This window comes from Myxine glutinosa, chromosome 9 (genome assembly GCF_964187855.1).
Source record: "Myxine glutinosa chromosome 9, kmMyxGlut1.1, whole genome shotgun sequence".
Taxonomy (NCBI): Eukaryota; Metazoa; Chordata; class Myxini; order Myxiniformes; family Myxinidae; genus Myxine; species Myxine glutinosa.
The window spans coordinates 92,956,315-92,972,416 of record NC_136269.1 but is presented as its reverse complement, the minus strand read 5'-3'; the positions used below and the strand labels follow the sequence as shown (position 1 = coordinate 92,972,416).

Genomic DNA, 16,102 nt, shown 5'->3' with positions numbered 1-16,102 from the left:
ACAATGAGCCACATTAAAATATTTTGAAATATTTTGCATGGAATGGTTTCGGAGATATAGAGGTGCAACGTTTTTCAGTTTTCCAAGATGGCGCCTGTACCACGTGACATATGACGTCATAATTATCATTAAAATCATACAGGAGTCGTTCCTTTTGTAAAACTTTCATGTCAATCCGACCAATGGTTGCAGAGAAAACGAATTTTAAGTGGAAAATAATGAATGAAGGATCGATTTAAGGCCATTTTCCCCGCTGGAGCAGGGGTTTGCCTTGCGGGCCCCATGACAATCATGGTTCCCTGTTTGAGGCAATGTTTTTATGGCCGGATGCCCTTCCTGGCGCCAACCCTTGGTCACGCTCTTACGATGCGCAGGGATACGGTGTACCTATTCTAAGCCGGGGTACACACCGGGATCATTCATCCCAGCAAGCTGGTACTCAATTTGCCGACCTCGGAAGGATGACAGGCTGAGTCAACCCCCCTGGTGTTAATTCAGCGATCGACCGGGATTCGAACCCAGGATCCTAGGATCCCAAGCCAGCACCCTAACCGCTAAGCCAACACCAGGAATAAACCAGTGGTGAAATGGGTTTATAATTCCACCAGTAATATAATTCCACCAGTTATTCCACCAGTGGAATAAACCCACAAAATGCCAACGGAAGAGACATTCATACATACATATATACAATGGACGGACAGACAAACACTATTCCAGATGACATTGCTCTATGGGCTCTACTTTGGTGACATCACACCAGAAGCTGCAGCATAATGGTTCTGCTCACGTGGTAAGAGTATGACCACCTTTAGAGGCCATTTTTCCCTGCAGAGCAGGGGTTGGCCTTTTTCAGGCACCGTAGTCCCCTTTTTGAAGCAATGTTTTATGGCCGTATGCCCTTCCTGCCACCAACCCTGTTAGTCACCTCTTGCGACACACAGGGAATTACCAGTGAACTGGTACTCAATTTGCCTGGTACTTAATTTGCCTGGTACTCAATTTGCCGACCTCGGAAGGATGACAGGCTGAGTCAACCCCCCTGGCGTTAATTCAGCGATCGACCGGGATTCGAACCCAGGACCCTAGGATCCCAAGCCGGCACCCGCACCGCGAAGCCAACACCAGGCTGTACATAGTAAGAGTATATCAAACTGATATGTGTGCCCTGAGTTACTGAATTACTGTTTGTGTTGTCTTAGTAAATTAATGATATCAAACTTAGGTTTCAATGGATTTAAAGAGAGAAATCCAAATTATGATGTGGTCGATGAATCTTAAATCATGTTTAATTGAAATGCACCAAAAAACCTGTAAATTGATTGTCGTTGACTAATCTGTATATTGCAAAGTCTTAGACATGTCAAACAAACCTCAGCGTTAAAGTTTTGCTCCTAAGTTTGTTACCCAGGGGCAATGTTTAACATAGCTGGAAGATCTACTATTCGTGGTTCACCATGTAAGGTGGCGGAGTCTGTTTCACATTAAAATTCTCTACTCTCATCTTCCAGATCATACAAAGAGACGACAGTTTAACACATTCTTTAAAGGTATTTTACTGCATATATTCACCAGGCTCCTGCACGACAGTTTTGGAGAACGTGTAATTCCACCAACGCATTCTCGCACAGATTCTCACGAAAAACGCCATTCTGTTAAGATGTTTTGAAAGCGCAACAACAGCTTTCACAGTTCACACCTTGCTGAAGCTGTGCGTGCAAACGCTCGCCTTGCCACCGAACTGCCAGCGGCACTGTGTGCTGGGGTCGTACAGCTGTCCGGGCAGGCGTGCAGGGAAGCGCAGTCCGGCCGGGATTCGAGGCTCGTCGGCCAGACATGCCGCCTGCGGGGTGCTGATACACAATGCAGGTCACTGTGTCAACGACAGAGAGCATTAGACGAAAAATGAAAAAAAAAATGTCGCAACTGGTCATTTCTAGCACCAACGATTTCTGCGGGAAAAAAAAACAACCGAAAAATGTTAAACTGCAACTCAATCTTCATGTTGCAAATGATAAAATGAGAAAAGAAACCTTCCTCAGAAATTCAGATTGGGCTGGTCAACATTCAAAATCACTCGTTTGAAATGTGCAAAAGGGATTCCATATTAGAGGAATGATGAGATATAAAGCAGCGTAGCCCAGAGGGAAATGTTTGATCATTATTCACAGCACTAAGCAGGCAGTAAATACACAGGCAGACATGTGAATTTAAGAGCAAATGGAGAAAAGGTGAAATTTCAGAAGCAAATTAACCAAAAAAAACAAAAAAAACTATACATTTCCTGATATCACATTTTGTCTGCCATTGCACTCCAGAATTGGTATAACAGCCTCATTGGGTCAGTGGGGAATTCAATACCTAATAACCTCAAGTTCATTTGTTGCGCTGGGATACAGCCAAAGGGATGACTATTTTCTCAGATTGAATAACTGTCCTGAGTTCGAGTTTAAAACATTTCAGTCTTTTACAAGGGTAAGTAGTTGCATATTGATGCGGAGCTTTATATTCCAAAAACAAGAGAAAAATGACCACAGTGTGGTCACCAGCTGCGACGTGTAGAATCATGAGGATATCCGTTGCAATATGCGCTACCAAATTCGACCAGTCATTAAATTTATTCTGGTTTCTTCAAACAAATCGCGATTTTATTCCGCGATGTTCTTACCTCATACCAACGCACGTCCGAGTGTATGCGCATGCGCTATTCAAAAAGGCACCCCAACAACAACAACAACGCGGTCCTCTCACAGAGCTGCTCATCGCAGATAAAAAAAATTCAAAATATACCGGAAGGTTAATACATTTTCACCTATGTGTTCAGCTCTTTGCTGCATGTTCATTTTCACCATTTAATTTAGGGTTAGGGTTAGGGTTAGTGTGGCCTGGTGTTGGCTTAGCGGTTAGGGTGCCGGCTTGGGATCCTAGGATCCTGGGTTCGAATCCCGGTCGATCGCTGAATTAACGCCAGGGGGTTTGACTTAGCCTGTCATCCTTCCGAGGCAAATTCAGTACCAGTTCACGAGCAATTCCCTGTGTGTCGCAAGAGGCGAGGTTGGTGGCAGGAAGGGCATCCAGGTGTAAAACATTGCTTCAAAAAGGGGACCATGGTGCCCAAAAAAGGCCAACCCCTGCTCTGCGGGGAAAAATGGCCTCTAAAGGTGGTTCTATTTGTTCAGCTCTTCCGCTCGCGTCACGTACATACCCATCCAATTGATGTAGCAGCGCCTGGATGGAATATGGATAAAAACCTTCGGAACAGGTACACGGCCATTTAACCACACCTGCTTTGATGTCCTCACCATTTGCAAACTCAATGCCATCCAGATGCTCGTTTTGTGCTCCAAAAAGATGAAAATCACAAGGTGACAAATCTGGACTGGACGACGAATGATTTAGAACTTCCAAAATGCATCCCTGGATGAGTTTCCTCGTCCTTTGATGTCTGCTGGAGTAGAGGTGCGTACTGGCCCGATTGAATTTCAAGTGAGAATGGAATTTCAAGTGAGAATGAATGAATGTTTCCACATTTCCAGCGTTAACATCCAATTCTTCTGCAATTTCACGCTTAGTAATCTGATGATTTTTCAAAATTCGTTGTTTGTTCCAAACATTTATTATCAGTTGGCTTCAGCTGATAATGCTCAAGTTTACTCACCAATGTATGGGCATTTTTAAAGTATTGTATGTATGTTCTTTATTTACTTATTTATAAATAAATCGGATTGGAATTAGCGGGGACAAAATGTCACAAAACATTTATCTACGTCCACTGGTTCAGGTCGTAACCAACACTCGTAACCCGAATGTTCTGTTCAGGTGTAAATACTGTATATACATGTGTGTGCACACATAACCACATATATATATATATATGCAGTCACGTGAAAAAGTAAGTACACCACATGTAAAGTTTTGACTTTTTCAACATATTTCAACATACAGCTATTTGATCTTCATTTCAACAATATTGATAGATAAAGGTGATATAAAATAACAAATATCATGAAACATTTACATTTTGTAGTCCATTGTATAATTTAAATAAACATAAATGCAAATTTCGCATGTGGAAAAAGTAAGTACACCCCTGGCTCTAATAGGTGGTATTGCCCCCTTTGGCAGAAACAACCTCAAGTAGGCGTTTCTTATAACTGTCTACCAGTCTCTGACATCGACTGGGAGAAATTCTTGCCCACTCCTCCATGCAGAATTCTTTCAGCTGTGCGATGTTTGAGGGGTTTCTTGCATGCACAGCTCGTTTCAAATCCCCCCACAACATCTCGATGGGATTTAGATCCAGGCTTTGACTTGGCCATTCCACACCACTCCATTTCTTTCTTTTCAACCATTCCTTGGTGGATTTACTGGTATGTTTAGGGTCATTGTCATGTTGCAAGGTCCACCTTCGGTTGAACTTCAACTTTCCGACAGATGGCCTCACATTATCCTCAAGCACCCTCTGGTAGAATAAAGAATTCATAGTGGACTCTATGATGGTGAGCTGCCCAGGCCCTGATGCAGCAAAGCTGCCCCAAACCATAATATTTCCACCACCATGCTTTACAGTTGGTATCAGGTTCTTGTGGTCAAATGCTGTCTTTGGTTTTCGCCAAACATGTCTTCTGGTACTGTGGCCAAATAGCTCTACCTTTGACTCATCTGTCCAGAGCAAATTGTTCCAGAAGTGCTGGTCTTTGCCTGGGTGTTCATTGGCAAACTTTAGTCTTGCCTGATGTTCTTTCTGGACAGCAAAGGTTTCCTCCTGGCACACCTCCCATGTAGATCAAATTTGTGCAGCCTCTTTCTAATGGTAGACTCGTGCACTTTGACATAAACAGTCGCAAGAGCTACTTTATAGGTACCGTGATGACATTCTAGGGTCCTTAGAGACTTCTTTCAGCATCTTGCGGTCTGCTCTCGGGCTGAACTAACTGAGGCGGCCTGGCCTGAACAAGTTGGCAGTTGATTGGAATCTTCTCCACTTGTAGATGATCTTCCGGACAGTCGAATGATTGATTTCAAATTGTTTGGAGATCTTTTTAAATCCATTCCCAGACTCGTAGGCATCTATAACCTTCTTTCTGAAGGCCTCAGAGAGCTCTTTTGATCTGGGCATGGTGACACCACACACTTCAACAACAAAGAGCAAACCAAACAAAATGTCTGAGGTTTAAATATATATATACAGTCACGTGAAAAAGTAAGTACACCCCATGTAAAGTTTTGACTTTTTCAACATATTTCAACATACAGCTATTTGATCTTCATTTCAACAATATTGATAGATAAAGGTGATATAATATAACAAATATCATGAAACATTTACATTTTGTAGTCCATTGCATAATTTAAATAAACATAAATGCAAATTTCGCATGTGGAAAAAGCAAGTACACCCCTACGTTTATCACTACTTCAAATACCTAAAATTAGAATCAGGTGCACCAGCTCAGGTGCAAATGATTAGAACATCGTTAGAGAGGATCTTGGAGGGACCTGTCTTATTTAAACCTCAAACATTTTGTTTGGTTTGCTCTTTGTTGTTGAAGTGCGCGGCGTCACCATGCCTAGATCAAAAGAGCTCTCTGAGGCTTTCAGGACGAAGGTTATAGATGCCTACGAGTCGGGGAAGGGATTTAAAAAGATCTCCAAACAATTTGAAATCGATCATTCGACTGTCCGGAAGATCATCGACAAGTGGAGACGATTCCAAACAACTGCCAACTTGTTCAGGCCAGGCCGCCCCAGCAAGTTCAGCCCGAGACCAGACCGCAAGATGCTGAAAGAAGTCTCTCAGAACCCCAGAATGTCATCACGGGACCTACAGGTAGCTCTTGCCACTGTTGATGTCAAAGTGCACGAGTCTACCATTAGAAAGAGGCTGCACAAATTTGATCTAAATGGGAGGTGTGCCAGGAGGAAACCTTTGCTGTCCAGAAAGAACATCAGGGCAAGACTAAAGTTTGCCAATGAACACCCAGACAAAGACCAACACTTCTGGAACAATTTGCTCTGGACAGATGAGTCAAAGGTAGAGCTATTTGGCCACAGTACCAGAAGACATGTTTGGCGAAAACCAAAGAGCATTTGACTACAAGAAACTGATACCAACTGTAAAGCATGGTGGTGGAAATATTATGGTTTGGGGCAGCTTTGCTGCATCAGGGCCTGGGCAGCTCACCATCATAGAGTCCACGATGAATTCTTCATTCTACCAGAGGGTGCTTGAGGATAATGTGAGGCCATCTGTCGGAAAGTTGAAGTTCAACGAAGGTGGACCTTGCAACATGACAATGACCCTAAACATGCCAGTAAATCCACCAAAGAATGGCTGAAGAGAAAGAAATGGAGGATTGTGGAATGGCCAAGTCAAAGCCCGGATCTAAATCCCATCGAGATGTTGTGGGGGAATTTGAAACGAGCCGTGCATGCAAGAAACCCCTCAAACATCGCACAGCTGAAAGAATTCTGCATGGAGGAGTGGGCAAGAATTTCTCCCAGTCGATGTCAGAGACTGGTAGACAGTTATAAGAAACGCCTACTTGAGGTTGTTTCTGCCAAAGGGGGCAATACCACCTATTAGAGCCAGGAGTGTACTTACTTTTTCCACATGCGAAATTTGCATTTATGTTTATTTAAATTATACAATGGACTACAAAATGTAAATGTTTCATGATATTTGTTATATTATATCACCTTTATCTTTCAATATTGTTGAAATGAAGATCAAATAGCTGTATGTTGAAATATGTTGAAAAAGTCAAAACTTTACTTGGGGTGTACTTACTTTTTCACGTGACTGTATATAACCACATATATATATATATATATATATATATATATATATATATATATATATATATATATATATATATATTGCTCTGGACAGCAATGGTAGCTCCCTCCAGTGCACCACCACGATGCTGTTCGACCCACCATTGGGGGTCCTTGCCTGCTGTCGGCAGGACCCCCGTGAATGTTCGTCCCATCATTGGGAACCGGAATCCTCAACCAGAAGAGCGAGGTACAACCTCAGCCCTTCAAGGAGGGGGTTCCCTCATACCTGTGGTGATCCTCATATCCTTGCAATGTGCGCTTTTTATGTCACGAGCGATTCCCTTCAAGCCACCAGTTAGTGGTTGTCCCGTCTAAGCGGGATCAATTGACTCTACAGCGTCTGGCCCAACATGACCCGAATGTCCCGCTCATGCCTGCAGTGTTGGTTGCTGCAGTGGTGTTCTAAGCATGGTCATGGCTGGCATCTTGCAAGGACAGTGGATACTTCCCCCCTTTAGCACCCATCACATAGGTCCTGCTATACATAGTCGGGAAGCCTCCATACGTGGTGTACGACAAAGCCATGGTCGCTTCGTCCCCGGGTCCCATGGGGCCAGGGAAATATGGGCAATTGTGGGGAAGTGGTCGGCCCTGCTCGAAGCAGGGAGCAGGAAACACTTCTCTGTGGTGCTCCCAGGATGGTCTGGGACCACTGACTGGGTCCTCAGTCAAGGTCCTCAGCATCATCCCGTTTTGACCCTTCAACCTCAATACGGTCAGCTATGTTGGGCCAGCAGGGGTACATACGCCTCCACATGCAGCAGCTACACCTGGATGTGAAATACCCCCATCCCCAACCAGTGAGAACACAGACGACAACAGCAAAACCACCTCCACTCCCAGAATCCACAGCCCCTCATCCACTCACTAACACACTAACACACTAACACACCAAAAAAAAACAAAAAAAAAAACCGACCACCTGCCCTTACAACATGCACCAATCGAACAAAATATTGTTGGATTTGGAGGATTAGCTGGAGGATTGGAGGATTAGCTCTTTCACGAGCCTCGATTCAGTATACAAAAAAAAAAAAAAAAAAAAACACATTCATGCAAAAGCACACCCACTCCTGCAACACACACACACACACACACACACACACACACACACACACACACACACACACACACACACACACACACGCACCATTCACACATCCCCATTTCTCTTCCGCCCGCAGTCACTACCCCTTTAGGCTGAAATGAACCACCACCCACAACCTCAACCTACACCGTCCGACGTGCCTTCATAAACTTCCTCCAAATCCAAAGTGAGCCCTTCAAGGCAAACTGGGCCACTCAGTCGCACATTCTGCCCCACACACTCCAAGCCAAGAAAGAGATGCAGAAAAGGAATTGCTAATATACCCTCTACACCCCACCTCAAATGGCTGACACGAAACTCACCAACCCTTCTCCCGACACTCCACCTCCAGATCACTGTACTTTCCTCTCTTCCTCTCGTGCACCTCCTCCATGTTCTCTTCCCAAGGTACAGACAATTCCCCTAAGATGACCTGTCTTGTTGCACCTGACCAGATGACAATGTCAGGCCTCAACCTTGTCACACAGATATCCTCTGGGAATACCAATTGTAGCTTTAGGCCTGCCACCATCTGCCAATCACAAGCATCTGACAGCCCTTTTGCTTTTCCACCTTCTCCTGTTTCCACCTCTTACCACTTGGCCCTCTTTGACAAACAACACCTCTCCCCAATCTGTCTCCTTCTCCACTCCTTTCTTTCTCTCGATATCAGCACCTCTTGTTGCACCATCTGCACTTCCACTGCCAGCACCTGATCGTGCCGCCACTTGTATCACCTTCTGCCAATTGCGGACTCAATAAGTCCACAAGCCATGCGTGGAGATTTCCATGGATACCATAGGAGGAGCGTTTGGTGAGCAGAGCTGGGTGCCAGACTATCGAAGGCACGTGATATGTCAAGGGAGACAGCTCTGATTAAATGTTTGGCATTGAGGACCTCCATCCATTGTTGAGACAGCAGAAGCAACATGTCCAGAGTAGAATGACTGAATCCAAATTGATGATCAGAGATCAAGCCATTGGAGAAGAGGAAGAATTTGATATCCGAAGCAATGATGGATTCCATGACTTTGCTGATAATTGGGAGCAGGCTGATTGGTATGTAGATGCAAGGATCTGTTTTTGCACATTTTTTGTGTAAAGCGGGAAGGTTTGCTGATTTCCAAGATTCTGGCAGATGACCTTGAGCAAAAAAGAGGGTGAAAAGAACAGAGAGAGGGTGAGCTAGACCCGCGGAGCAGGCTTTTAGGACCCGTGGGCTGACGCCGTCTTGTCCAGTTGCAGAATCAGAGTCGAGGTTTGACAAAAACTTCTCCACCTTGTCAGGAGAGAAGGACACAGACTCCAGGAGCAGTTGGATTTGACTGGGTAAGGTGGGAACAGAGAGAGATGGGTTTGGGGCACAAGATTTTGAGGCAAACACAGAGTTGAGGCATTCAGCTTTGTCACGTGCCGTGTCACCTGTGTAGCCATTTGAGGTAAGGGAGGGGATGGATGGGGAACAAACACCAGAAACGGATTTGACCAGACGCCACCAGGATTTGGAGGAAGGAGACAGGTTTGAGAGTTCATTCTTGAATGTGGAGAGATCGTGCTTCCTGGCACTCCTGAGGGTAGACAGACACACACTTGTTCCGAGCTTGGTGGAAGGAACTGAGATTGCCTTCAGTTGGATTTGCCTTCCAAGATACAAAGGCAAGTTGTTTCAGAACAACTGCCTCACCACAAGATTCAGTGTACCATGGATGGGAGGAAGGGTAAGACAACTGAAGACGAGATGGGATAAATCTGTGCATGAGAGAGAGCAGTTTGCTTTGGAAGAATTCCCTGGAAGAATTTATGTCAGAGGCAGTGGAGATGGGAGACCAATCCAGATGATTGATGGCTGCTTGCAGACCGCACCAGTCGGCCTGAGTGTCGACGCTGAGGAGGCTCTCTGAGAATGGCCAGAGAGATGTCCACTTTAACAAGCACATGATCAGAAGAACCGATTGGAGCAGAAGAAGAGCAGCAGACATTTGCAGGGAAGTTTGTCATAACCAAGTCCAGAAGAGAAGATACTCTATTGACTGAGATCCGGGTCGGGAAATAGACAGATTGTGTCGGTCCCAATGAGTCGCAGAAGTCCTTTGCTGAGGTTCCATGGCTGGTGAGAGAGGAACCCACACCCAGCCAGCTGGCATGATGACAGTTGAAGTCGCCACATATGAGGAAGAGATAGTTGGGATGAGTTGATAGAAGTTGGTCCATGTTGTCAGACAGCGAAATGTAAATGGAGTCATCACTGTTTGGAGGACGGTACAGAATACATATGAACAAAAGGTGGGAGCGGAGAGGAAGCCGTAGCCAGAGGTACTCCTGGGGGTGGGGTGGGGTGGAGAGATGGCAGTGCAAGGAGAGCGAGGAAGTGAGTTTTTGATAAAGATAGCAACCCCACCACCAGGACGAGGCTCAGGTCTATCATACCGGAGGAGGGAGTAACCAGGGAGATATATTAAGGAATCAGAGACATCTTGAAGGAGGAAAGTTTCTGTTAAGCAGATCAAGTCTGGATTGTCAGAAGCAACCTGAATGGAGAGATAAACCAGGTTTGAGCCACGGCCCCGGATGTTTGAGGTCCATATCGTTAATGAGGAGAGAGGGGGGGGCATCGGGTGGAGGACAGGGGAGGGGAGGGGTAGGTCAGATGAAGGATGAGAGGGGGAGGTAGGGAGAGCAGTTGATAGTGTGTCAGAGATTACAGAAGAGTTACAAGAAATGGAAGGATGAGGAGGACGAAAGGTTTGATGGTGATGGGATGAGGCACAGTGAGCGGTTCTTTGAGGGGGGGTGCAGAGGAAAGTCGAAGGTTGGGGGAGGTGGAGGTATGAGATAGAAGGGAGATGAAGTGGGGAGGAGGCAGCTTTGAGGAGGGGGTGGGAGGGGGGAGAATTGGAGAAGGATGGATAGTGGGGGGAGATTTGAAGGGGAGGGGTTGGGGGGAGTTTTGAAGGGGAGGGGTTAGGGGGGAGTTTAGGAGGGGAGGGGCAAGGGGGGAGTTTAGGAGGGGAGGGGCAAGGGGGAGATTAGGAGGGGAGGGGCAAGGGGGGAGTTTTTAAAGTGGATGATTAATGAAAGACGAACATTTATAACAAATTGGGTTTATTGTGATGTTCAAGTTAGCGATCCGTATGATCCGTATAAGTCACACATAGGCGGATTTGTCGGCGACTACTGGCGACTGGAAAAATCGCCACCACCCGCCGACAATCGTAATGAAACCGTAATGGACGGTCTTCTGTAGTCGTGGTTATCCTCCCCAGGTCGGCTGCAGTCGGCAAGAGCCGCAAAGGGGCCAAATATTTTTTTAATGCCTAAGTCACACATAGGCGGATATTTTGGCGACTACTGGCGACTGCCGGCGATCAAGATTTTTCGGCGACTACTGGCGATTTCGGGCGGTCAAATATGGTCAGGCGGCAGTATGGCGACTGCAGGCGGCCACATTGCGACTGCATTGCGACGACGCCCCGAGTGGGATGGCGACTGTTGAAGATCGATGACGACTGCATTGCGGATGCACGGCGGCAGCGTGGCGACAGTCTGGCGGCTAGATTACGACCGATGGCGGAACGCGGCGACTGCATTGGGGCCGGGTGGCGGTTTACTCCGACGTCCGCAAGACTGCAATAAGACCGCCGGCGATTGGAGACGATTCACACAACTTTTTAAATCTTTATTTCTCTATTTTAAATTTCACTTTATTCATTTCAATGATGTATGACATGAAGCATAAAGATGTGTGATGTACAATAAGAAAGTTAATAAAGATGTATCATTGTAACGTAATAATCAAACTTTTCTGCAGGGAGAGAGAATGGAAATAAAGTCCAACAAATTATTTCCACTGGTCCCAAGTCCCATAAATAAAGTTTCCAAAGGACCAAAGTCCCAAAAATAAAGTTCCCAAAAGTCCCAAGTCCAAACAATAAAGCCATATCCTTTTCGGCACCACAGGACCTCACTCCACGGAGACCCTCACACCATCATGTCTTGCCATGGAATCGTGGTATGTCATAATGCAGTCGCCAGGCAGTCGTATCTCTGTCGCCAGTGGCTGTAACTCGGCCGCCACTAGTCCTACTGCTGTCGTCGTCAGTCTCCCATAGCCGCAGGGGAGACGTGACAGTTCTTCTGTAGTCGATATGCAGCCGCAACAGTGTCGGCCCGTAGTCGGGAAGATGCCGCAGGAAGGCCGTATGGCATTCGCATCTCTGCCGTGCTAGCTGGTGGGGCGATTGCGGAAGACTATGAGCGACTGGGTTGCGGCCGCTTTACGCTCTTATTACGGATACCGACGACAGCATGGCGGATTTTTTTCGAGTGCGACTGAGCGCGCCGTTTTTAAACATTTAAAAAAATATTTGGCCCCTTTGCGGCTCTTGCCGACTGCAGCCGACCTGGGGAGGATAACCACGACTACAGGCGACCGTCCATTACGGTTTCATTACGATTGTCGGTGGGTGGTGGCGATTTTTCCAGTCGCCAGTAGTCGCCGACAAATCCGCCTATGTGTGACTTGGGCATAAATGTTTAAAAACGGCGCGCTCAGTCGTCCTCAAAAAAGATCCGCCATGCTGTCGTGATGGAACTGCCATGCTGTCGTCGGTATCCGTAATAAGAGCGTAAAGCGGCCGCAACCAAGTCGCTCATAGTCTTCCGCAATCGCCCCACCAGCTAGCACGGCAGAGATGCGAATGCCATACGGCCTTCCTGCGGCATCTTCCCGACTACGGGCCGACACTGTTGCGGCTGCATATCGACTACAGAAGAACTGCCACGTCTCCCCTGCGGCTATGGGAGACTGACGACGACAGCAGTAGGACTAGTGGCGGCCGAGTTACGGCCATTGGCGACAGAGATACGACTGCCTGGCGACTGCATTACGACATACCACGATTCCATGGCAAGACAGGATGGTGTGAGGGTCTCCGTGGAGTGAGGTCCTGTGGTGCTGAAAAGGATATGGCTTTATTGTTTGGACTTGGGACTTTTGGGAACTTTATTTTTGGGACTTTGGTCCTTTGGAAACTTTATTTATGGGACTTGGGACCAGTGGAAATAATTTGTTGGACTTTATTTCCATTCTCTCTCCCTGCAGAAAAGTTTGATTATTACATTACAATGATACATCTTTATTAACTTTCTTATTGTACATCAAACATCTTTATGCTTCATGTCATACATCATTGAAATGAATAAAGTGAAATGTAAAATAGAGAAATAAAGATTTAAAAAGTTGTGTGAATCGTCTCCAATCGCCGGCGGCCTTATTGCAGTCTTGCGGACGTCGGAGTAAACCGCCACCCGGGCCCAATGCAGTCGCCACGATCCGCCATCGGTCGTAATCTAGCCGCCAAACTGTCGCCACGCTGCCGCCGTGCATCCGCAATGCAGTCGTCGTCGATCTTCAACAGTCGCCATCCCACTCGGGGCGTCGTCGCAATGCAGTCGCAATGTGGCCGCCTGCAGTCGCCATACTGCCGCCTGACCATATTTGACCGCCCGAAATCGCCAGTAGTCGCCGAAAAATCTTGATCGCCGGCAGTCGCCAGTAGTCGCCAAAATATCCGCCTATGTGTGACTTAGGCTTTAAGAACGAGAGGAGGGGTGGAATGAATATGAATTTAGAGCAGGTAGTGAGGAAGAATTATAAGAGATTGAATTTTTTTTTGAAGTGGAATGAGTTGAAGAGGAAATTGAAAAGAGCCTTTTAAATAGGAAGAAAACAGCGTGTTGTAATATGCCACTGAATAAAACACTGCAGGGGAAGGCTGAAAAGTTTGACTGGAAGTAGCACAGGAATGTGGAATTTATTGGTTCATCGTTTCCCATTCACTGTTTTTTGTGCAAGTCATTCTGAAACGGCTGTCTGACGTTCGACTGAAGGTGGCACAGGTATGTGGAATTTATTGGTTTCATGGTTTCGCATTCACCGTTTCCTCCTTGTTTGTTTGCTTTTGGCTTCCCACCCATGCTTAATATGGGTACCTTGCTAGTATATACATATATATAATGGTTGGACCATTAAATGTTTGGGCACATGCCAAGTTGCTGATCATTTCGATTTTAAATTACATTTTCTTTGTATTTGTGATATTCAGAACTTCCATCATCAAAACTGGACCAAGATTGCAATAGATGTGGCAGGTGCATGTGTGTGTGTGCGTGTGCGTGAGTGTACACACAAACACATTCATTTGTGCATGCATGTGGTGTTGTGCCAACCTGAGGAATCGGTGCAGATACTGTCGACTGCAATCAGACCAGGAGAACAGACCATTATTCCCAGCCAACGTAGGGGACATGATGTTCCCTTCTGCCTTCTTGCACAAATTTCCCTCTCCGTCATGCACCATGCCGAAACTATTCCCACAGCAAAACATTTGGTTAGGATTCTTCGGACAGGTGAAGATGTGACTCCAACATGATTGAACCAAATGAATTCAGGTATAAAAAAGTAAATACAGCACAACAAATTCATTATAAGCAAATAAATTAAACAGTGCAAAACATTCTGATACTTTATATTTCTGGGTTTTATTTTCAGAATTCCCAGTGTCAACTTTTGTTTCCTCGAAACACTCACTTCCTTTGGGAGCAGCCTAGGGTGGGTAGGGGGAGTTGAGGAATATATTTTGCGCCCGCAGCTAGTAATGCATGCTCCCTCTGGCAGGGGAAAGTAAACCACATGCACAGACGAAAACTGCGAGTCATCTCCCAACCCTCGGGGGAGGGGGAGGAGGTTATTGGGAGGAGGTTATTTTTTACCCATGACCTGACCCTGGCTGCCGCGAGAATGTAAGGAAAATTTTGTAGATATAACTGAAGACGTTTTCTGTTCTATAACATTCATAAGTACGTATATACATACATAGCTTACATACATACTGTACATACAAATAGCATACATAGCCTACATCCATGCATGGCATACATAGATATATACATAGCCTACATGCATGCATAGCATACATATATATATATATACATATACATAGGCTATATACATACATATATATACATATGCTATATACAAACATACATACATATATATATATATATATATATATATATATATATATATATATATATATATATATATATATATATATATATATAGATATAGATAGATATATATAGATATAGATAGATATATATAGATATATATATATATACAGTCACGTGAAAAAGTAAGTGCACCCCATGTAAAGTTGTGACTTTTTCAACATATTTCAACATACAGCTATTTGATCTTCATTTCAACAATACTGATCGATAAAGGTGACATAATATAACAGATATCATGAAACATTTACATTTTGTAGTCCATTGTATAATTTATATAAACATAAATGCAAATTTCGCATGTGGAAAAAGTAAGTACACCCTTGGCTCTAATAGGTGGTATTGCCCCCTTTGGCAGAAACAACCTCAAGTATGCGTTTCTTATAACTGTCTACCGGTCTCTGACATCGACTGGGGGAAATTTTTGCCCACTCCTCCATGCAGAATTCTTTCAGCTGTGCGATGTTTGAGGGGTTTCTTGCATGCACAGCTCGTTTCAAATCCCCCCACAACATCTCGATGGGATTTAGATCCGGGCTTTGACTTTGCCATTCCAGAACCCTCCATTTCTTTCTTTTCAGCCATTCTGTGGTGGATTTACTGGTATGTTTAGGGTCATTGTCATGTTGCAAGGTCCACCTTCGGTTGAGCTTCAACTTTCCGACAGATGGCCTCACATTATCCTCAAGCACCCTCTGGTACAATGAAGAATTCATAGTGGATTATATGATGGTGAGCTGCCCAGGCCCTGATGCAGCAAAGCTGCCCCAAACCATAATATTTCCTCCACCATGCTTTGCAGTTGGTATCAGGTTATTGTGGTCAAATGCTGTCTTTGGTTTTCGCGAAACATGTCTTCTGGTACTGTGGCCAAATAGCTCTACCTTTGACTCATCTGTCCAGAGCACATTGTTCCAGAAGTGCTGGTCTTTGCCTCGGTGTTCATTGGCAAACTTTAGTCTTGCCCTGATGTTCTTTCTGGACAGCAAAGGTTTCCTCCTGGCACACCTCCCATGTAGATCAAATTTGTGCAGCCTCTTTCTAATGGTAGACTCGTGCACTTTGACATCAACAGTGGCAAGAGCTACCTGTAGGTCCCGTGATGAC

General features: G+C 45.3%; 1 protein-coding gene across 1 annotated transcript in view; it reads right to left on the bottom strand.

The window, feature by feature from the left end:
- LOC137435741 (A disintegrin and metalloproteinase with thrombospondin motifs 16-like) overlaps positions 1-16,102 on the bottom strand; it is a 257,905-nt gene that overhangs the window by 93,311 nt on the left and 148,492 nt on the right. Inside the window, exons 8-9 of the mRNA XM_078785110.1 lie at positions 14,156-14,293; positions 1,700-1,853 (exon numbers count right to left, since the gene is read on the bottom strand). Coding sequence (XP_078641236.1) covers positions 1,700-1,853; positions 14,156-14,293 — 292 coding nt within the window. The remainder of the gene's footprint in view (positions 1-1,699; positions 1,854-14,155; positions 14,294-16,102) is intronic.